A 24,576-nucleotide genomic window follows, 5' to 3' on the forward strand; every position below is an offset into this window, starting at 1 on the left:
TTTGTATTTTGACTTCTTTTACATTTATTTTGATGTCAAAACGTTTTTCTTCAAAATAAGAACAATAACAAACAATAACTTGGCATCAAATTCAAATCGTAATAAAATTTCTCATCTCATATATACGACCACAAAAGTGGTCTGGAGCGAAAGTTTCGAATCTGCACTTTCCTCACAATTTCTCCACTTACTTCAGTGTGCCATGAGTGAGAAATAGCTCCTATTAGATTACATCACACTTTTGTTATTGCTGGCAAAGCGCAGCTTCTAAGGGTTCAGAGGAAGAACAAAGCGCAAGTTCTCCAGAATCTTTGAGAAACAAAGCTCTGTACGGAGCTCTGAACTGGCCATTGAAAAGCCAAGGAGAATAAGCTGTAGTTCAGAGGCACCACAGAGAGGAGAGCATGCATATATTGTTCATCCCTTTGAATACTCTTCGCCTCTTTTCCTTGTCTGTACTTCTGGGTTCATCTCAGGCTCCCTCTACCAAAACCTCACAACACTCTATAGTTCAAACTGAAACACACCCACCGGCCACTTCATTAAGAGCACCTTTTTGTTTCTACACTTATTGTCCATTTTATCAGCTCCACTGACCATATAGGAGCACTTTGTAGTTCTACAGTTACAGACTGTAGTCCATCTGTTTCTCTGATACTTTGTTCGCCCCCTTTCACACTGTTCTTCAATGGTCAGGAACCCCAACAGGACCACCACAGAGCAGGTATTATTTGGGTGGGCGCGTCATTCTCAGCTTTGCAGTGACACTGACGTGGTGGTGGCATGTTAGTTGGTGTTGCGCTGGTCTGAGTGGATCAGACACAGCAGTGCTGCTGGAGTTTTTTAACATTGTGCCCACTCACTGTCCACTCTATTAGACACTCCTACCTTGTTGGTCCACCTTGTTGCTCATCTGCTGAGGTACAGTTTGTGTTGGTCATCCTCTAGTCCTTCATCAGTGATCACAGAACACTGTTGGCTGGATATTTTTGGTTGGTGGGCTATTCTCAGTCCAGCACTGACGCTGAGGTGTTTAAAAACTCCAGCAGCACTGCTGTGTCTGATCTACTCAGACCAGCGCAATGCACACTAACACACCACCACCACATCATTGTCAGTGCTGAGAATGATCCACCACCCAAATAGTACCTGCTCTGTGGTGGTCCTGAGTCCTGACCATTGAAGAACAGAGTAAAAGGGGGCTAACAAAGCAATGAAGTGGTTGGTCAGTGAATATCTGTTCCTAGAACTATAGAAATGCTTAAGAAGGAGCAAAGCTATTCATAACATCATGATGGTGCTGTAATACTGATGTTAGTGATGTTCATGTTTGTTCATGTTCCTATTTTGTTCACTTTATCTTGTTAGACTGTTTGCATTTCATGTACACCTAAAACTATGCATATCTGGATCTTTGAGGCTCTGGTCAGTCTGACTTTAGAGCTTACGTGATCATCTGTTTTCAGCTCAAGAATGTTTTCTTTCCTAGCTACTGTTCTGTGTTTTTACAGAATGTTGATAAAATTCCCATTTAACCTAAAGAGAATTTGTAGCACAACTCTGGGTCAGAATGTGTCGTGCAATCTTAGCTTACAGTTCCGGCAAGCATTTTGTCATCGGGATCTACACGGTACATTTCCACCACAGTGTCAGTGAATTTGGCAAGTATTGTGGAGAAAAGTTGCCAAAGTAACTTCAGCCATGCTAGTGCTATAGCCTGTGATGTTAACTGACTAGTGCTACAGCCTGTGATGTTAACTGACTGGCAACACTAAAACAGCTGAATGTTTTCCTTAACCTCAATTATACAGCAAAAAAAATAATTTGAATTTGAGAACGTGCTAAACATTTACCCAGTTTTCCCCTATTAGATCTCCTATCACACAATGCTACCCATCAGGGAAGGTGAAGGCTAGTCTGTGCTTCCTCCGAGGCACGAGAAGCACTCTTTATGAACTGTCGCTAACGCAGCATTATTGGGCAGCTGAGCACACTTGGAGGAAAACTACCAATTCTGTTACATCAGTGTTGGCTAGCATTGCGCTGAGTGATGGGAGGAGAGGGAGGACCATCCTACCCAAATCTGAAAGAGCGAGCCCAACTTAGCTCTCTTACCCTGCGTTCACACCGGCAGTGACTTTTCACCTCTTGTTGCCCAAATCACTGATCGCTCATCGCCTGTGGGCATTTCTGAACTCAAACTGACCTTTATTTGCCATGGTTTCATTGATACCAAGTACAAATCAGATGCATTCCCTGTAAAAATAAAACTCCTTGTGCAGTCAGTATGTGAGGAAAACAGTATTTGGTCTTTGCGATTACCATCTATTTGTGGTGAAAGCACCACCACCAGTATTCCATCTGTAGTAGGAACAGTTATCTAGGAACCCAAAAAGGAGCATACTGTTCCACAGCGGCGGAGATAAGGTGCATAATATGCTGTTCAATGCTCAATTCCTATTGGTAGTTGCCACGTCGCTTCGCTCCTTATATGCACTGAGTTGAAGTCCAGTTCTTTGTTGCGTCGCTGACTTCGCCCACTTTGTGTTGCCCACGTTTGCGCTACGTCCTATCGCCGGAAGTCGCCTGTTCTTGTTCAAAATGAACGACCTCTGGCCACCTTGTCACGTCCCGTTGCTGTCAGTGTGAATGCAGAGTTAGACTCCCAGGCATGGATGGCTGTGGCATCGCTGGGGATGGAACTCATCATCACCCAACATTCAGGTCAACGGTTGAGCCACTCAGGAACACGTAAATAATATGCACTTTGTGTCCAAAGGTTTGTAGACACCTTCAAATGAATAAATTCTGGTTCTTTTGCACCCGTTGCCAGCTCAGGAGTTCCATTGCACTCAGCTTGTATAACCTCCATTGCTCTGGAGCAGTTGCACATGGTCCTAAGTTTGCCATGTCCAGTGCCAAGTGTGGGCTAGAGGGATATAAAGCCCTCCAGCATTGGGCTGTGAAGCAGTGGATCTTCATTCTCTGGCATAATGGGTCTCCATTCAGTAACTTTGGGATGATTGGAGTGTCCAGAACTGATCATCCAATAGCAAGACCTAACCCCACTAATGGCTGAATGCAATCAAATCCTCACAGCAAGGTTTCAGCATTTAATGTAAAGCCTTTCCAAAAGAGTAGAGGCTGTTACTGCAATAAAGTGGGGCAAACTCCCTGTTAATACTCTTGATTTTAGAAGAAACGTTGAATGATCTCTACAGACTTTTGGACATTTTAAGTATTTTGCAAATATCGAAATTTCTCATTAGCTTGCTTACACTCTGGAAAGCTTGTCCAGCCTCCCAACAGTAACTACAAAAGAACACATTTGTGGGTGGAGCATGGATAGGTACATTTCATATAAACTGACCACCAACTTACGCAATCTATACCCATCCTTGAAGCCAGTGTACCATGACAAAAACCCTCCTCAAAAAGTAGTGACCAGGATTGTGTTCTGTTTTGCTATCAGTCTGCTTCGTAGTCTGAGATCCACTAGGTGAACGGTCAGCTCATTACTCCGTTAGTGTCTGAGGATTCGGGGAGTATCGAACACACTTTCTCAGCCTCTTTCTCTCCTTCTCAGCATGATTGGCCCTCTAACGAGCCACTGATTTGCATTTTCCTTCATTTCCCTCTATCGATTGGATGCTTCAGCACAATGCCCAATCGAAGAGCTATTTTTAGGCTGGTCCTGGACATGTCGATGATTGGACAGAGAAATGGAGAGCTGTTAACAGCGAGCTATCAGCACCTCAGAGTTGCTGTGTCTCTGTTCCTTTAGCGTTGGTAACACAAGGCCTTATAAGTGTAGTAGTAGAATATCTACAATATGTCAATCTCTTATAATGGTATAAAAAAGAGGGGATAATTGACCTGTCTATGCTCCTCCCACAAATATGTTGTTTCATAGCTACTGTTGATAAACGATGATAATTTCTGCTAGCGCCCCTATGGGTTTTCTAGTGGTATGTTAGTGCTAAACTAACACTGATGCACATGAACCTTTTTCAAGGATATTTGAAGCTTGTATGGAATATATATATGTGATGATTCAAGCTTTGTTATCTGGCAGTCTGATGGAAGAATCTGTGTTTGGTGGATGCCGGGGGAATGCTACCAACCAGAATACATACTGCCAAACGTAAAGTTTGGTGGAGGAGGGATAATGGTCTGGGGCTTTTTTCAGTGCCTCTTTGTTCCAGTGAAGGGTGATGTTAATACTTCAGCATACAAAGACATTTTAGACATTTTTTATGCTTCCAACTTTGTTCCAACAGTTTGAGGAAGGCCCTTTCCTGGGTTGAATGGGATTTTGCCATTGTTCTGTAAAGCAACAGTAGATGTGAAAGAATGCATTTGTTAGCAGAGCAAGGACCTGTTTATGTTTATTCAATATATTTATATTAATTTCTCTTTCTTTCACCCTGCCCCCATCCTTTTCTCTCCTTCTTTCTCTATCTGTTTAGTCAGAGCTACCACCTGCAGGCTTCGAGGGAGATCCACCCCAGTATCACGCTGGACCCCTCGCCCAATTACAACTCGCCCAAGTTCCGCTCTCGCAACCAGAGCTACATGAGGGCGGTCAGCACCCTGAGCCAGGCCAGCTGTGTCAGCCAGGTCAGCCAGGTGAGTCCACTTCTCTGGTCTGGTCACCTGGAATCCTTCATGAAGCTCATTCTTCACAAGTCTTGGATGTGTGGTTGAACATGCTCTTACTGTTAGTGTTTACCATTGATTGATGTCTCGTTTTATGGCTTTGCCCCTCCAGTTCTATCAGTAGCTGCACAATGTGTCAGTTGGACCAAAACTATTTTTGTTATACTTTCATTTGTTTCTAAGACAAATATACGTAGTGAAATTGATGCTAAAACCTATGAAAAAGTAGTTTTCAGCAGCCAAAAATATCTCAGCATATGCATATCTTCTCCTCATGAAGCTGCTTGAGAGTACTTGCTTAAAATCAATTACATAATTTTCAAAAAATAAATTCAAATTTACATTCTTGATGAATCGACTTACTGATTAGTTCACAATTTTAATGAGTTCACAAGGGGGAGCTATTAGTACTGTAGTCACTTTTGCGTGCATAATTGAAAGAGAGGAAACCCACACCAGCAGGATCTCACAAATGCTTGTTGTTGTTTGTAGTTACAAACTGAGCATATATAAAGTGAAAGGATTTGTTTAGCTACAGGCTTCGAGGGAGATCCACCCCAGTATCATGCTGGAGTACATGCAAGACTTTGAACAGCTCCCTGAGGCAAAGTACATGTGTTTAGAAGTGAAAACACAAACCCAATTCCAAAAAAATGTAAATTGGACAATATGTGAATAGCTAATAAAACCAGAAAACAGTGACTAGTAAATTCTGTTTGACCTGTATTAAATTAAATGTGGTTCAAAAAAACAATTTTATTTTAGATTTTACCTTGAACTTTTTTTGTAAATATACACTCATAGCAAATTTGAAGCCTGCAACACATTCCAAAAAAGGTAGGACTGGAGCATGTTTACCACTGTGTTACATTATCTTACCTTTTAGCAGAACTTGATAATCATTTGTGGACTGAAGACACAAACAGATCCAGTTCTGAAAGCAGATTTTTTTTGCGATTTTTCTGTTATTCAAGTCTTCAGCTATATAACCATACATCTTCTGTGTCTTATTCTGAGCTTAATAAGATGCACAATTTCAGTAGGAGATAGGAGGCCAGTCTTGCTCCCACACTGATTACATAGTCATGCTGTTGTAACGTGCAGAATGTTTCTGGGCGTTGTCATTTTGAAATGAATGTCCCTGAAAAATACCTCATCTAGAAGGTAGTACATGCTGTCTTTAGCATTATAGTGTCTTCACAGATGTGCAAGTTACCCTACGATACGAACCATACCATGACAGACGTTGTCCTTTGAACTTTATGCTGTAGAACATGACATCCATTATTTCTATAAACAGTTTGAAAGATGGACTTGTCAGATGTTAATACATGTTTCCACTGTGCATCAGCCCATTTCAGATGAGTTGAGCCTAGAGAAGTCAGCAGTGTTTCTGGATGCTGTTAACATAGCGTCCACTATCCATAGTGCAGTCTTAACTTGCCTTTGTGGATGCAGTGACAGATGATGTTTATTGTTTATTTATTAATATTCCTGAGCCCATGTGGTGATATCATCCCAGAAGCATGCCAGTTTTTAATGCAGTGCTGTTCGAGGTGTTGAGGGTCATGGGCATCCAGTTGTGGTATTCAGGCTTGCCTGTTTAAAGTGAACTGATAACATATCGTAATGTTGAAACCAAGACACTACATTGTATCATGTACTAAGCTGGAGACTTAAGGTGGCTTTTAAAAGCAACAGAAAGACTCTATAAAAGTCAGCCTGCTGCATTTGCCCACCACCGCCACGTTGGTTCTTATGTGCGTGTTAGTGGTCTGATTTATCTGTTGTTAAAATCTAAATCCCACTCTGGAAATGGATTGTATTGATTTTGTGTGAAGTCATAACGATGAGTTTCATTCCCTCTTTTTCTGCCACTCTTCCTTCCTCTCTCCGCCTCGGCTCTCTCGCTACATTTGTGCCGCTGAGGTCGTTAAAGGATAATACCTTTTTGTGGTGGAACAAGATAGCAATCTGAGATTTTGTAGATTGCCAAATGGAAATCTCTCTGGGGGGGCATACAGATACCCATCAAGCTATTTCAGCTCGACTTAATTGACATCCCTCTCTCTTGGAGGTGCGTGTCAGAGAACTTTCCGATTACCTCAGCAGGTATCGGTCAAGCACGGGAGATGAATTTCATCACCAATTTAGGGAAAGTGCCCAGCTTGCTCAAATAAGTCTCCCATTCAAAGGCAGCGTAACATAACCCAGTTAACTATGATGTCACAGTTTTTTGTTGCAAATATAGCCCAAAAAACACAATTTCATAAAAGACTTTTATTATTTGATTTTGAGACACAAAATAAAATAGCTCTGTTCCGGTGCTACGGTGTCTAAAGGCTACTAAACTAAAGTATCTAAAGTATCACAACACAAAACCTTTCGGATGTCTCCTCTGGAAACATCAAGGTTCTCATCAATATTACTCGAGTAATGGCATGAAAAATTTGATATCGAATTTGACTAAATATGCCTATCCTTAGCATCATGTGATGGGAAGACCTAGCTAGTGGAAAACTGGATATGACTAAGTTTGGGGAAAAGCTGATAAAAAGAAAAAAATCACATACGGTTGCATTGTAAAAAATGAGAAGTCAGATCAGCTGAAAATTCTAAAGTAACTGATTACCCAACTTCTCTTGAGTTAACTTAACTTGAGGACACTGAAAAAGATGTAGTCTAGAAGGCAGTTTTGGTGCTCAAAAATGTCTTCAGCATCGTAGAGCATTCAAAGATGTACTATCTCCCAGTCTCATGACAAACCATAGCTTATGAACATGATATCCATTATTTACATAAAAGATCTGAAAAGTTAACTCATCAGACCACAGTACATGTTTCCATTGTGTATCGGTGCATTTCAGATGAATTCAAGTCCAGAGAAATCGGCGGTGTTTCTGGATGTGTATGATATATGGCTTCCACTGTGCATAGTGTAGTCTTAAAATGCATTTCTGGATGCACCGATGAACAGCGTTTATTGACAACGGTTTGTCAAAGTATTTCCAGACCCATGTGGTGATATATGGTAATTGTAGGCCAATATTTGTCTTGTACGTATCTGATGATATCGATACAGAAACTATAATATGTAGAAAATGAGACTAAATATACTTGCATTAGCATTAAAGAGAAATACAACATTTATTTCTATTACGTTGCACTAAGATCAATTAAATGCATATATTAAAGTGTAGTGGCCTAAACATTCTTCTCTTCTGAAATGCAAAAATGCATCATCAAATATCAATTTTTGCAATCGGAAAAATGTAACCATCTGTCCAGTGCCGATCATCTGTGCTTAAGCAATTATGCGCTGATACCAGTATGACTCATCATGCACTCTTATGTTCAGTCCATACCAGATTTGTGATTGTAAGCATAAGAGAAGAAGTGCAGCCTCGAACCTGTCAGTATAGAATGTATTTAATGTAGTTCATTATATTACTGTGTAATTGCATATAAATATTTATGCAAATCAATTCTATAGTGAAATGATATTTCTAGACGTGACAGGAGAAGGAGAAGAGAAGGAGGAAGATAGGGAGGATGAAAGAAGGCAGGAAGGAGAAAAGGCTGTTTTCTAAAGTTTTATCTCTCTCCTTGGTCCAGGTGAGCGAGACGGAGATAAATGGTCAATTCGAGTCGGTCTGCGAGTCCGTGTTCAGTGAGGTGGAGTCACAGGCCATGGAGGCGCTGGACCTGCCTGGCTGCTTCCGCACACGCAGCCACAGCTACCTACGGGCCATCCAGGCTGGCTACTCGCAGGACGACGACTGTGTGCCCTCCATGACCTCATCCACCGTCACCTCCACCATCAGGTCCACGGCCGGTGAGTTGGCTGGCAGTGAGCCAACTTCATGATCTTTATGGTTCTTTACTCAGGGATTCAGTGCATGCGTTAGGTCAATTTTGCTGTGGGATCATAACAATTATGGAAAGGGAGCGATAGCTACACTTACCCTGAACCCCCTTTATTAACCCTTAAACTTCAAGCTTATTATGCGTTTATTGACTTTATTATTAAGTAAGGCTACTAAGGCTGCACAATATATAGGGTATGAATTATTAGGCGTGTAACAATATTTGCAAGTTTGATATGATTTCAGTTCTGATGTCAACATTCGGTTCAATTTGAATATTTTACATATTAAAATGTCTTGATTCTACCAAACTAATTATAAATAAACTGACTGTTTTTGCTCATATATATAAAAGTCATATAAAAATCTTATAAGCAACTTCAGAAACAAAGTTGTCATGTAATGTGGGTGTGGCCATTGCATAAGCCCCTCCTCAAATGTCCTCAAGTTTTTGAATTTTTTCTGATTTTTACTCAGAATTACTGTTCTTTCCGTCAAAAGCCCAATAACATGCTGTGGTAAAAGAATTAAACATGTATAGCCTTACTGTTACATGCTAAGTGAGACTGTGGAATAATATTAAATGATAAATCAAAGAAAAAATAATAAAATAATGACAACATTTGTTCTATGTTTAAATGTCATCTATACATTTCTTACCTTGAGTATGAACACCTTAGGACATTTTACAACCTAGGTTCCTGCCACCTTGGGCAACTCAAAGGACATAATATGAGAGTTAAAATTAGGCTTAGATGTGCAAAGGTGAAGAAAAACAACACAGCAAACTTAACCACTTTAAAATCCCAGGCTTATTACATACTAAGGCTTATTACTCAGTAAATGCAGGGACTTCAAGGCAAACTGGCTGAGCTATTCTTAGATTATAGAAGTGTGTAATAAAACTCTGGGTGGGCCCTGGCCATTTAAGGGGTTAAAGGACAGACATATGGTCCCCATCTTCTAACCACATGTGGAGCTTCAAATTCAAAAACTGATGCATGATAACAAACTGAAGGCAACGTTTTTTTACATATGTCTTCGGCTTTGAATGGGTAGAAAACTGTATATTTTAGGGGAGAGATATACTTTTTACTATCCCCACCTTTTAACTGCAACTGAAGCTTCAAATTCAAAAACTGGCATGTAAAAATGAACTGAAGGCTTAAAGCAATGGCAGACAGCAACACGATTCATTATCATTAAAAATTCATCTTAAAAAATATTCTGCCCTCATTTGATTGGGTAGGCCTTTCTTCACACAGTGGCTATGCTGGGGCTGTATCACTTGAGACGGATATATAGACTACATATATATACTTGGATGTATCCTTTGTAGTTTAAGCATTCTCATTCTTGTGCTTATGAGTATGAGATTATATAGGAGCTCAGAGTACAAGCCTGTATAACTTACAGCTCGTATAACTTTGTGCATACAGCCCGTATAATTTTGTATGTGCTGCCCATACAACTTTGTGCTTACAGCCCATATAACTTCGTGCTTACAGCCCGTATAACTTTTACAGCGCGTATTTCTTTGTGTATACAGACCATATAACTTTGTGTATAACTTTGTGTGTACAGCCCATATAAGTTTGTGCGTGCAGCCCATACAACTTTGTGTACAGCCCATATACAATGTTGCCAATTTAGTGACTTTGTCATTAGGTTTAACAACTTTTCCGACCCCTTTAGCAACAAATCGAAAGACTTTTTGGCCAAAGCTTACCTACTTTCTAGAAACCATAACTACTTCCTAGAGAAGTATTTTCCAGAAGAGAGTGGCCAGTACTGCCGAGTGAGCGAGAGGCCCACCTCTCTCTGCGTCTACTCTGTAATCTCTAATCTGTAGTGCTTCTCCATTATTCTAAACAGTTTCATTTGTATGTTGTACCATTATCACTGTCTTATCACTCACTATCACACTGAAAACGGAACATCCTTCTTGTGGTTTATTACCCAGATGCAGGCTGTGCGCTGTGTGAGAGAAAAAAATCAGAATATTCTGACTTTCTCTCTGCGTGATCATTTCACAGGCAAATATAGCCAAAATCACAGCACAGCCATCGTCTTTAAATGGTGTGTACGAGGATTTTGTCAGATGACATCACGGTTATAAAATCTGAATTTTCGCAGTGCAGAGCAGGAGCTTGGAAATGGCTTGGAAGTGTCTGCTGGTTAACATGTGGCCGCGTTTCAGTCATTATTTCATACTCAGCCGGTTGTCTGACAACAGAAGCAAAAATATCTGTAAATGAGAGCAGCTTTATTGGGAATTCCACTGTATTAAAATACAGTATGTGAGCACAGAGAGCAGGAGAGAAGCAACCACATGTCAAGGGCAGATGCGATCTGATACTGTTAAGCTTTCCAGCTCTTAAACAGACTCTCTCTATCTTACGAACTCCATTTCCCAAGATGCATCAGTCAGGCACATGACCCAGCCATTCAATCATCAGTCAGTCAGCAGATCCCAGTCACCTGAATTCTAATTGTTTTCACTTGTTTGCTGTTGCATATATACCTGTCTGTCTCATTGCGACATATTTTGCCAGTGCGTACCGAGTCTTTTGTCTGTAGTTTGTTCTCTTGTTATGACACAGTTTTGACTGTTGTTGATTCTCGGATTTACCCCTTTGGCTAAGGTTACCGGTTGGTTTGCTTTTTGGTTCAGACCCTCACCTTTTTACTCGTTCCTCTTCTTGTCTGTTCCTATGTACCATGTTTGGCTATTCTTGTTTTGGTGTTAACCCTACTGTCTTCTTTTAATAAACCTTATGGTTTATTTTACATCCATGAGTATCTGGCTCATCTAAGCAAATTTACAGATGCTAGGCAGAATGCAAATAAGATGTGATGACATCACAAATATGCTAATTATGACATTTAGTGACTTTTCAAGCAGGCTTTAGCAACTTTCCATTGAGAGTGCAGCTCATATAACTTATGGCGTACAGCCCGTGTAATTTTGTGTGTACAGACCATACACCTTTGTGTGTACAGCCTATATAACTTTGTGTGTACAGCCTGTATTACTTTCTGCATAGGGCACCTATAACATATATAACTTATATATAGCCAGTATATCTTTGTGCTCACAGCTCATATAACTTTGTGTGTACAGCTCATGTAACTTTTCACACAGCCCGTATAACTTTGTGTGTACAGCCTATATAACTTTATGCAAAGTTTTGTGGATACAGCCCATATAACTTTGTGTGTACAGCCCATGTAACTTTGTACATACAGCCCGTATAACTTTGTGCATACAGCCCATATAACTTGGTGCCTACAGCTCATATAACTTTGTGTGTACAGCTCATATAACTTTGTGCGTACAGCTCATGTAACTTTGTGTGTACAGCCCATGTAACTTTGTACATACAGCCTCTATAACTTTGTGCATACAGCCTGTATAACTTGGTGCCTACAGCTCATATAACTTTGTGCCTACAGCTCATATAACTTTGTGCATACAGCCCGTATAACTTTGTTTGTACAGCCGTGTAACTTTGTACATACAGCCTGTATAACTTTGTGCTTACAGCCCGTATAACTTTTTACATACAGCCCATATAACTTTGTGCTTACAGCCCGTATAACTTGCGTAAAGCCTGTATAACTTTCTGTGTACAGCTCGTATAAGTTTGTGTGTACAGCATGGATACCTATGTATGTACAACGCATATAACTTTGCCTATACAGCCAGTATATCTTTGTGCGTACAGCTCATATAATTTTGGGTGTACAGCCTATATAACTTTGCGTGTATAACTTAGTGAGGAGAGGCCCTATATCTTTATGCACACAGATCATGTAACTTTGTGTACACAGCTAATATATCTTTCTGTGTACAGTCCGTATAGCTTTGTGTGTCAAGCCTGTGTAAGTATGTGTATAACTTTGCGTGTACAGCCTGTATATCTTTGTGCATACAGCCTGTGTAACTTTGTGTGTACAGCCTGTATAACATTGTATGTATACCTTTGTGTGTAAAACTTTGTGTGTACAGCCTGTATTACCGTGTATATGTAACTTTGTGTGTACAGCCCAGAAAACTTTACACATATAACTTTGTGTGCATTACCCATATAACCTTGTGCAAACAGACAGTAAAAATTTTGAGTGTACAGCCTGTATTATTTTTGCGTACAGCCCATAAAACTTAGTGTGTCCAGCCTATAACTTGCGTAAAACCCCTGACTAACCACAGTTCCAGAAGAATGTTCTGCGAATGTTTTAATGTAATGAAACAAAAGTAAATTATTATAGTATAATACTTTCATAATATTAATATTTTGTCCACATTGTGCAGCCCTAGTAACTACTGTGAGGTATTCTGCAATAACAATTATTGTTATATAACTACTATGCAACTACTATGTAATTACTCTTGCGGATTAAGAGGCTAAACCTAGGGCTAAACACAGTTTGTTCACCCCAAGTTTGGTGCACAGTTTGTTCCTGCCACTTCAGCAACATGATCAATAGAAAATTATCAACTAAAACCTTCATTATTCTATACCACCAAAAGAACTCAGGTCAGTATACAGGGTGTACTTTTGTGCTAAATGTATATTAAAGGCAAATATGAGGAGGGGTTTCTACATTAACACACAGTATTACACTGTAGTACGTGAAGAGTCCCCAGTCCCCAGTGTTCAGTTACCTCTTACAATGTATATTTGTATATTTTTGAACTTTTAAGTGTTAATTCAACTCTGGGGATCCTGCTTTACTTTCTAAGATACAAGTTGTTTATTTATTATGAGATGGTTTACTGAGTGGTGGATGCCTTTTACTGTGTTTGGCATGGCATGTATGCATGTAAACTGCTTTATGAGCAAAATGACTGTAATGTTTGCCTGCCTCATAAGCCAACAGGTAAGTTTTTTGGTGTGCCTTAGAGAGTTAGGCTATGAACCCTATTGAATTCAGACTCTTAGGGAAAAAAAATCAAACAAGTGAGAAATGGTGAAGAGTGAAACATCCGATTTTTTTTTTCTTTTTCCGATCAAGGAAATTACCTTTTGCATTCTTCCACTGTGTGCATTCCTCTTAAGATTTTCGATTTGGAACTCCACTTTGTCCTATTTTCTACCCCAGTTGTCTCTGGGCTCGCTCATGGAGCAGGCAGGGAGGGGTTGAGAGGTGCTGGTGCAGAAATGAGCTGGAATAGAATGCGATCTCGCAGTGCTCCCCCAGTTCAATGCTTCTCACTCAGTGGGCTCCGTGTCTCTCCCTTTTCCCGGATTTTATCATTTTTTTCCGTTTCTCTCTCCCTCTCTCTTTCTCTCTCTCTCTTCTTTCTCTCCGTCTCTCGCTTATTCTTCTTTTCTGTGATGTGCAGCTGTTTTCAAAACCATTTCAGTGTTCAGTTCTCTCTCCCACAGGGCCTGTGGCTGGCACCGCTCTTGAACGTTTTGAGTTTTCAGAGACTGTTAAGGCTGAATGGTGTAACAAGACGCAAGAGATATTGGGGAAAATTAAGAACATCTTTATGAGGCACTCGGATGCAGGCGGCTTCCATTTTTGCCCATTTAAGGGGTCCGGAGACAGGGCTAGGGGCAGCTGGAGAGACTTAATACTATAGATGTGCGCCAGTATGTTTACACTGCCTTCTCACTGAAATATATTTTATCAAGTTTATAACTAAATTGGCTCTCCTACAAAGAAAAAGCAGTTGACTTTGTATGTCAAAGGAGTAATTGAGGACCCTCCGTGGTTCCACCCGGTTAGTCCTGGTCAGTGTTTTTTAGATGGGCCTGTGTGGGCCTACCATGTTCAATAGGGTTCATACCTGCTCTGCTGAGACACACAGAGAGATTAGGTTGAAAGCTTTGCTTGCATTTGCCTCTTTTCAATGCACAAAGCACAGGGCCTCTGCAAGTCAGAGGGATTTGATTATGTTCATGGAGATACGGTTGTTATTATCCTCTTCAGGTTTCCCCCTGGGGTAGAACTCTCTGTTTTGTGCTTTGAAAGAGGGGAAAAGTACATGCAAATAAATGTTTGAGTGAGAAGGCTGAGTAAAAACATGAAACAAACTCAGATAATGTGAGTCAAAATAAGCCTATTTGCCTGTAATAACTCAAAATTAGCATCTGCCGTCACCCAAAGCTGAGGAAACATTAACCATAATGCAGTTGTTACACACCAAACAAAATTGAGTCAATTTGTATTATGTAACAGTGCTGTGAACTAAGTAATAATAAAGTCTATTATCCCAAACTTTTTTGACACAAAGGTAGCACAAGTAATTGCTGATCTTACTGTTTAAATGGTAACCTTAAGGCTTAATTTGACTCATGTATTTGTTTCAGGCACAGCACAGAAAGCTTTTAAAGAACATCACAGTCTATCTCCAGCTGTCCCCAACTGCGCGATATATACTATGCCGCTTGTTTATATTTGTCTTCCAGAGGGAAATGAAGTGCTGGAGGGCACTGGTTTGCTTAATGAGGACAATTTGCCCAACAAGGAGGCAGACATAACCTCCATGGCCCGGAGGGATGCGAGCCGATCTGGGAGAGAAGACGAATCGCGGAGCTTGTACAGTAATCGCTCTTCCTCCACAGCTCCCTCGTTACCCCCCCACAAAACCAGCATCCCCATCAGGCCACGGCCTGTTCAGTCAAGCGTCCAAGAGACGGCTGACCTGGCTCTTGCGATCAGCCAGCAGTGGAGGGAGGATGTGTCAGCCATGCGGAAGGAGCTAGCTGAGCTCAGACGAGACCTGTGCACAGAGCTCAGAGCTTTTAACAGCAACTTTTCCAATTTTACACAGCGCTACAACACCTGGTCACCAAGCTGGGCAAAGGAGACCCAACATCCTGCAGCCCAGGTATCTGTCAGCACCCAGGCCGGAAGCAAGACTTTAGTGAGACAGAACACGGCGGATGCTGCTGTAAACTGCCCTTCACCTGTGGACCCAAATGTCTTATCCATGCATCCCCCAGAACCCTTAAATACAAATGTCCTACATGTCTCAACTCCTGGGCCTTTGTTCCAGACAGACCCACACGCACAGTTAGCAGAGCTTGATGATCCAACCTTTGCTAACCTGACTCCTCCAGAACCTGTGGACCTGGCATCCCTGTGCTGGCCTGAACTGGATCCAGACCCTATGACCCCTCCTGATCCACCAGAACCAGAACCATCTTTAGATCTTGGACATTTTTCAAAAGTACCAACTCCAGAAAGGGTGGATTCAATTGTATTAGATTTTACAAACCTAGAACCAGTTAACCTTGCCAACTTGCACTGGCCAAAACTGGATCCAGACAACATAAGCCCACCGGATCCTTCATCGCCTCAGGAGTCTCTTGACCCAACCATTCTGCATCCCTCTGTTCAGGAGATTTTAGAAGAAGCTAGCCAAAGCCCACTATCTCCAGGCTTTGGAATGTCAACTGAACAGCTGCATCCAACTTTAAGATCTGTGAGCCCAATTGTGCTGGTAGAGTCAATCGAAGAAAGCATGGATCCAAACACAGGAGAGTATGCGGTTTCAGAACCAGTTGATTCCATTGTGTTGAGCCCCTTGACCCCAGAATCAATGGATCTTAATGACTTGAAATGGCCAAGTTTAGAATCTTTAGACACAGGATTGCCAAGTCCAGGTTCTGCAGATCTGCCAGACCCTCCAACTCCAGAAACTGTTGACTATGATGAGCCAGCTAACCATGCAGAAGACCCACCTTTCCCTGAACTACTGGACACAATTTTCTTACAGCCAGCAACTCCAGAACGAATAGATTCTGATGTGTCAAACCCACCAACTCCAGAACCTATGTCTCCAGCACTTCCAAGCCCAACAGAATTTGAGCCAGAGGCTCAACCTGTTGTTTTGTGGTCAAAGAGAGAAACTGTGGATCTGAATCGATCAATCTCCCCTGTTGAGGAACCTCTGGACATAACAACTTTGAGCCAGTCAGAAATGGATCCTGAAATACTTAGCCCATTAGAACAAGGATTCATGGATCCAAGTATCATGTACTCACCTGAACTGTCCCCCCTTGAGAGTGGTGCAATGACATTTCCCAGGCCTATTTCTACAAAAGTAGCTGACCAGTCCATTGAGAAGTCATCTGCTCCTGACCAAGTTACAGTATACCCACTCAAGCCGGACACTCTTGACTCTGCTACCATTGACCTTCTGGAGTCAGAGACACTCTTCTCAGCCATTCTCTGCTCGGTTGAACCAGATGTTCTTGATTATGAGACCACAACTATGGATGAGGACCTGGAAATACAGGATCCAGGTAGCAGTTCCCCTGCAACTATAGACCCAGCAACTGTGCACCCTTTTAACTTGTCCCTTCTAGAGCTTCAGGCAGCTTTAGATGTGTCTAAGAGAGAGACAACCGACAATGGGTCACCAAGGGGAACCATGGCCTCCAGCAGCTCATCTCCCTCTTGCAGAGATTTCCTTTGGATACGATGGCAGCGAAGGGCACGAGGGCGAATACCCATGTCCAGGAGTGCCAGTATGGAGATCTACCACAAAAAATATTCCAATAACTCAGAGATGTCCTACATGTCCTTGTCTCTTTGAGCATGCTGAAGAGCATTTGAGGCCACATGGGACCCAGGATTTCTGACGTCATAAGAGCGTATGGTAATGTAGCAAAATGTTTACAGGTGTGTCTGTGCAAGTGTGAGTGAGTGAATGAGAGAGAGAGAGAGAGAAAAAAAGAAAGGGACAGCCAAGAACCAGTCAGGGAGGTTTTAGTCTATTAGTGAACCTTTTTCCAGACCTGATGAGCCTCTGAGAGAGGTCGTAGCTAAAAGCAGCTTGATGCCGGCGCCCACACCACATTAGTGTCCCTGAGACACTCAGCGCTTATTTAACGCAGAGCAGCAATGACTCACCCATGAACCAAAGTTTCATTTTCACAGAAAAAAACTGTTTCTCTCCATTACTTCACAGCCTGTTCAGTTTGCCTGTCCATCCAAAAAATGTATTTTGGTACATACTGTGATTGCGTCGGTGGTGGACACGAACTTCCTGGAAAAAACTCTCCAGAAGAACTCTCTAAGAGTTTGAGAGCTTTTGTCTTTGATAACCTAAGACGGTTTTTTTTTCTGAAACATTGACTCACACTGCAGAAATGGAATGTAAAAAGCCCCTCATCCAAATGGTTTTTGACAGGATGAGAACTGAACATTGACCAAAGACTGCTCAAGCGTGTTGCAGATCTCTTTGATACACTTTGCGGGTTTTGATCATCCTTTTCCCTGAATGTGGACTAACGATTCTTCTTTGAGATTCCACAGAAATCAGACTTGTTTGCCAGTTCGGTTTCAAGAAATGTGTGAAATGATATTGCAGATTATTAAATTACAGGTCTTCAAAGCCAAAGCCTTGCTGTTACAAACAAGCGAGAGGATATAGTACTGTGAAACTTTTGAAGACACATCGGAGTGAACAGCTGCAGTTTGCACAGTTTATCGTGACATTTGAATGCATTCTGTACTTTAACCGTTGCTCACAGATACACGCACACACAAACATTTATATGCACCAACAGACACATATATACAATCATACATATATATTGTACATACCTGGGATGAAGAAGACTGAAAAAAACTTGTTGAATATTGTTCCAGAGAAAACCGTTTTATATAGATATTCCCTAATTTATTGTGGATATACCGCCTAATGTATCTTGTGGTTTTTCCTGCAATGACTTAAATGATATATGACTGTCAATAAGTTGTGCGAAGAGGAAAGGTTAAGTTCTACATGTATCAAAATGAGGGCCACCAATTTGCTTTATTCATCCTGGAATGTCAAGTAGGGGCAGCATGAGAGTGTCACAATCATGATCCTACAGCTGTATTAAGATGAAGGGGAAAAACGTTTTTGTACGGAGCCCCTAAGGTGACGTGATGATTATTTTTTAATAAGGCGTGCCCATAAACTGATATATTGAGGCCACAAGTTAAGTTTCTCATTACTCATGGCCTCAATATATTCCAAAAAAGTCAGGACGCTGTGCAAAATGTAAATAAAAACAAAATGCAATGACGTGCAAATCATTTAAACCCTGTATTTCATTAAAAATAGTACAAAGACAACATATCAGATGTTGAAACTGAGAAATTTTATTGTTTATTGAAAAATATTTGCCCATTTTGAATTTGATGCCACCAACACGTTCCAAAAAATTCGGGACAAGGGCAAGAAAAGGCTAGTAAAGTTGTGTAATGCTAAAAACTGGTTAATTGCCGACAGGTCAGTAACATGATTGGGATGCTTTTTCCTACCCAAAGAAGAAACCATATATAAATAGGATCCAGAAACGCTGGCACCTTCTCTGGGCCAGAGCTCATTTAAAATGGACTGAGGTGAAGTGACCAGTGGTCTGATGAATCAACATTTGAATTTTTTTTCAGAAATCATGGACACTGTGTCCTCCGGGCTAAAGACCACTCAGCTTGTTATCAGTGCACAGTTCAAAAGCCAGTATTCATTAAGGTACAGGGGAGCATTAGTGCACATGGCGTGGGTGATGTGCACATCCGTGAAGGCACCAATAATGCTGAACGATATATACATGTTTTGGCAACATATGCTGCCATCCAGATGACGTCTTTTTCAGGGAAGGCCTTTTATATTTCAGCAAGACAATGTCAAACCACATTCTGCATATATTACAACAGCATTGCTCTGTATTAAGAGTCCAGATGCTAAACTGACCTGCCTGCAGTCCAGACCTGTCACCCACTGATAACATTTGGAGCATTATGAAATGAAAAATATGTCAAAGGAGACCTTGAACTGTTGAGCAGCTGAAATCCTATATCAGACAAGAACGGGAAAATCTATCACTTTCAAAACTACAGCAGTGTCTCCTCAGTTCCCCAAACACTTACAGAGTGTTAAAAGAAAGAGGTAATGAAACACAGTGGTAAACAGGCCCCCGTCCCAAATTTTTGGAACGTGTTGCTGGCATCAAATTCAAAATGGGCACATATTTTTCAAAAACAATACAATTTCTCAGTTTCAACATTTAAAATGTTGTCATTGTAGTATTTTCCTTTAAAAATATGGTTTACATGATTTGCATATTATTGCATCCTATTTTTATTTACATTCTGCACAGTGTCCCAACTTTTTTGGAAATGGAGTTGTACATTGTGACCTCAATATAGTTATTTATGGTCTCAATATTTTATTTTGTGGCCTCAATATAGTAATTTGTGGCCTCAATATAGTAATTTGTGGCCTCCCTATAGTAAATTGTGGCCATGCCTTACTAAAAATAATACCCAAGTCACCTTGGTGGTTCTTGTAATGGAATGTTTCACTAGTATGTTGTTACTCACTCGTACTGTGGAGCTTTTGCAGAGCTAATTTCAAAACTGTTGCCATGTAACTCTTTTAAAATATGGCATTCTAACTGCAGAGTTTTACATAACTGAAAAGATTTGGATTTATTTGTGGCCCTTTGCAAGGGGAATAAAGAAAGTGCAAACAAGAGCTTACTCATTTTGTTAGTTAGCCAGCCACCTGACTAACAGGGAAGGCTCATATTAATGTAAGACTGCTAGAAAAAGAAAAAGGAACAGAAATCCTGTTCTATTCAAATAATTAAGACCGACCATGCGTTCACATTAGCAGATGACAAAACAACAGGCGACCAGTCATTTCCTATGCAAGAAGACGACGATATAGCAACAAGCAGCAATCATGATATTTTTGCCACGCCTGCTACATTGACAACCTAGCTTAACAGCAGACAATGGGAAGGAGTCACCTCAGAGGAAAGATTAACACTAATGATGTTCTTAGTAGGTTTTTCCCTTTCATTGCCACCATATTGTTGCAACAGACAGCACAACATGCTGTTAGCATGTTTTATATAGGAGATATACAGCACTGCAGGATGTAACAGCTTAGTGGGTAACAGACTAACAGACCCATCAGAGCTAGGCTTTAAGCCGTAGCATTTACTGTAAAACTGTTAAATGCAAACTTAACAATGTTACTTACATTTTTCTAAAGCTCCAAATATCTGTGCTTAAGCTAGAAATGCCATAAGCAGTGTTAAACCCATTGTGCTCAGCGCTGTTAGCTTGGCACTAGCTTAGCATTAAATCACCCATCCAAGGGCTAGTAGAAATTAGCATTAGCATAGAAGAGCTGATCTCTAACAAAGGCTACTAATAAAACACTGTACATTACTTATATAAAGAGTGAGGGTTTATACATGAAACGCTGCATTGCATTGCACTCATGGTGCTTGTTTAAGGGCCCATATCACCAAAAAAAGAATTTAGCCCCTTTTTTTAAGATTTTGAAGTATCTAAGCATTGTTAAAGTTTCAAAACATATTCTTCAGTCCATAAATGGAAACTAAGCTGCAAAAACTTTGCTTTTGAATGAGGTACAATACAGGGCAGCCTGTCAGAACAGAGCTCATTTACATATAGCATCGATAAAGGTACAGTAACAAAAACAGCCTGCTTAATTCTAAAGGGTAAAGAGGTTGGAAAGCAGTCATAGGAAGAGGAAATATGACCATCTTTGATACATATAACCACACAAATGTCAAGGGGCAAATAAAATACAGTGAGAATGTAAGATATGGGCCCTTTAAATTCATTAAGTGTTGGGATGTGTCATGCTTTGGTGTGTTATTGGCCTAAGCACCTGAATAGCTCTCTTGTATGTTTGTTATTGCTTCATAATAGTGCTTTCCTACTAGACTATTGTACGAGCTGGTGATGTGCGTAAGATTTGCCCTATTAGTCCAGTTATACCTGCAAAGCTCAATCATTTATGAGATGCTACTCAAATAAAATCATAGGTATGCACACTGGCTTTAAATGAAAACAGGGTTTTTACAGCCAGGATTTGCTTCCTCTCTCTTTTGCTACTTAAATAAACATAAATATATAAATACATCTACAAATGCTAATGAAGCAGCATACATTACAGTAGTAATAACGTACAATTACATCTACAACTGATGACTTTGCTTGCTTAGGTTGTCAATATAGCAGGCAGCTCTCATGTGGCATCACGTGAAACTCATGCAGGGCCGTCTTTAGCCTTCTGGGGGCCGTAGCTGATGTACTGTCAAATTAGAGGCGAACTAATAGCAGTGACTACCCCAAGCTGTCAAAATCATTCATGTTTATAACTGGCTAATTATGTTTATCTGATGGTTTGAATGCTTGTTTGCAGTTCTAATAAGTTACACCTTAAGTTACAGTTCAGCCCTCTGAGTCCAGGGGTCTGTCTGATGATGCAATATTTCTTGCTTACCAAATAAGTTTAGGCTAAGTTCAATCAAACCCTGAAGACGGTGTTGCTTTTTTTACCATTATAAATGCTATAAATTAATCACAGTCTGAGTATGTAAACATGGATTAATAACAATCTGAGTGGGTAAACTTGGATTAATCACAGTCCGACTATCTAAACCTAAGATAATCACAATATGAGTATTGAAATCTGGATTATTAATCATAGCCTGAGTATCTAAACCTGGATTTATTTACAGTCTGAGTATCTGAACCTGGATTAATTATAGCCTGAGTATCTAAACCTGGATTAATCACAGTCTGAGTATTTAAACTTGGATTAATCACAGTCTGAGTATTTAAACCTGGATTAATCACAGCCTGAGTATTTAAACTTGCATAACTCACAGCCAGAGTATCTAAACCATATCTAAACCTGGATTAATCACCACCTGAGTATTTAAACCTGGATTAACCACAGTCTGAATATCTAAACCTGGATTAATCGCAGTCTAAATATTGAATCATTGATTAGTCACAGTCTCAGAATTGAAACCTGGATTAATTACAGCCGGAGAATCTAAACCTGACTACACTGAAACTTAGTCAGAAAGCATGTCTTAGCTCAACCTGCTTTGTTTCACAAAGACTCCAGACTACTTCTTGCTGTCTAACTAAAAGCCAAAAGAAATGACATAACGTTAAAAACGAACAAAACACACCTTTATGTTCTTTTTTTTCTTTTCCATTTGTCGGCTCCATATTCATACACTCTTTATTGAGATATAACTAGCCAGTTGTCGAGCATCTTAGACAACACAATTGTTCGAGGGCCCCCTGGTGGCCACAGGACCCTTAGTAGCTGCTTATGTCGCTGATTAGGTAGAGCCGTGAATACGTTTTCTCAGCTTTTCACTTTTGTCAAAGTGAATTCTTACAGTCTAAATGGTTAGATCAAACAAATTCCTCAGATCAAACCAGGATCTCATGTTTCCCAGTGCAAACAACATGAATACCCTTGTTTACCTTGACCTTGTTTGCTCACCAAACAAGCTGATTCCCTCCAGACATGCCAATACACCTACTCACATCTAACGCTAACCTAAATGTCTACATTAGACTACCTACCTATGTAAGGTGTTGAAATGATTTATAATGGCTAGATTGCTTGTTGCAAGTTGTGAAGGATCCGTTTGAAGACGGTTACCATGGATGAGCTGCGTTATGAATAAGAAGGCGATAAATAGAGGTTAGTTCTGTCTATGTAAAGTTAATGGAAGCTAACTAGTGAGGTATGTTGCTAAGAAATTGGATTTTTCCATTAGTCATGGATGGACAGTTGTGTCAGTAACTATATAAGGGACCAAATGAAGGTTTAATTGGACCCCCAAACACCCCCACGCCACCCCAACCTCTCAGTAGTTTTGGCACTGCTTGGGACCTCAGACAACCTGTATTGTATCGCTTGTTGCTAAATCCAAACTACAAGTCACCTACACTATAAAACATTATAGCCAGTGAAGACGTCTAAATCTAATCTAAATATGTAAATAGGTTATATAATCTTATAATATTCTTACAACAAACTAAATAATGAGAAATATTAGCCATATTAGCTAGATTTAATGTTTTCACTTTCTAAGAAACAGTTTTTTGTAGTGTTCTTCCAAAGGACATGATTGTTTCTTGTTTGCCTGCTAATGTGAACGCTGGGCCCCTTCACTTATTGCCTCCTATTTTATACATATTGCGAGAATTTGAAAAGAATTTAGCGTTTCATCATTTTTTCTGCACGAGTAAAGTAAGTAAGGTGACCCGTAAAGAATTGGCCTTCCTTCTTTACACGAGACGTCCAGGGTTGGGGCCAGGTGCATCGGTCAGAGGTCAGTTAAGGCTGCAGTACAAGATATGCCTAAAACTGATCAACACATGTCAGTGACGAGTGACACTATTGACGTTCGGTTTAATTGAAACTAAACTGAAACTAACTGGAGTGAAGCATCATTGACCCTAACCCTGGCATCGTCTGCCCTCATGCCTTACGCAACGGCATTTGATACGTAACTGTTTAACGTCTCCCCTTTGCTGTGCTAGAGGAGTTTTCCAGCAAGTAATAAAAGTGGGTTACACATGCACATTCAGACCTAACCCACTGGTGCTTTGAAGTACAGGGAAACACTGTACAGTAGCATTAAAAAAAAGAAAAAGGAAAAAAAAAAAGAAAAAATGTTGTTGCCTGCTCATTGTTCCATAACACCATAGTGACTCATAACATGCTCCAGAGGGCCAGAAGCGTGGGTAACTGAGCCATAATGTGGAAATATAGGAGGTGTATATTTTCTTGGCGAGTATAAGATAAGCTCACCATTCTCCATTTCTCTGGCTGCTTTTACATTGTGTGCCTTTTTTTTGACTTGTGAATGTGAACGTGTGCTTCTCTTTTATTATTATTATTTATTATTTTCCTTTTTTTGATAACATTCTGCCTCAATATTGTTCAATCACTGTGAGCTTTGGAATGATTTCAGCATCAGCACCTCAGTTCTTTTCTGTTTGATTAATCAATAACCTTAAATATTTTCGGTTCTCGTGATAATCTGCCTACCTAAGTTTCTTCGGAAATAGCCTTTCGAAAGATGTATCGCTAAAAAACAAATGGTGAACGGGTCGAGCTCTCTTACTTCTTTCTTTGTATCTTCATTGCTAGGTCTTTCTATCAGGCGCTCATCGGTTTCTTTGACATCATTCTAAATGTATTCTGAATGATCTGAATGTTACGAATTTAAATACA

At 40.4% G+C, this 24,576-nt stretch overlaps 1 protein-coding gene across 1 annotated transcript in view; it reads left to right on the top strand.

The window, feature by feature from the left end:
• Nucleotides 1–24,576, top strand: part of dlgap2a (discs, large (Drosophila) homolog-associated protein 2a) — a 404,743-nt gene that overhangs the window by 326,142 nt on the left and 54,025 nt on the right. Inside the window, exons 11-12 of the mRNA XM_036593314.1 lie at nucleotides 4,470–4,620; nucleotides 8,275–8,494. Coding sequence (XP_036449207.1) covers nucleotides 4,470–4,620; nucleotides 8,275–8,494 — 371 coding nt within the window. The remainder of the gene's footprint in view (nucleotides 1–4,469; nucleotides 4,621–8,274; nucleotides 8,495–24,576) is intronic.

Source organism: Colossoma macropomum, unplaced genomic scaffold, assembly GCF_904425465.1.
Source record: "Colossoma macropomum unplaced genomic scaffold, Colossoma_macropomum, whole genome shotgun sequence".
Lineage (NCBI taxonomy): Eukaryota > Metazoa > Chordata > Actinopteri > Characiformes > Serrasalmidae > Colossoma > Colossoma macropomum.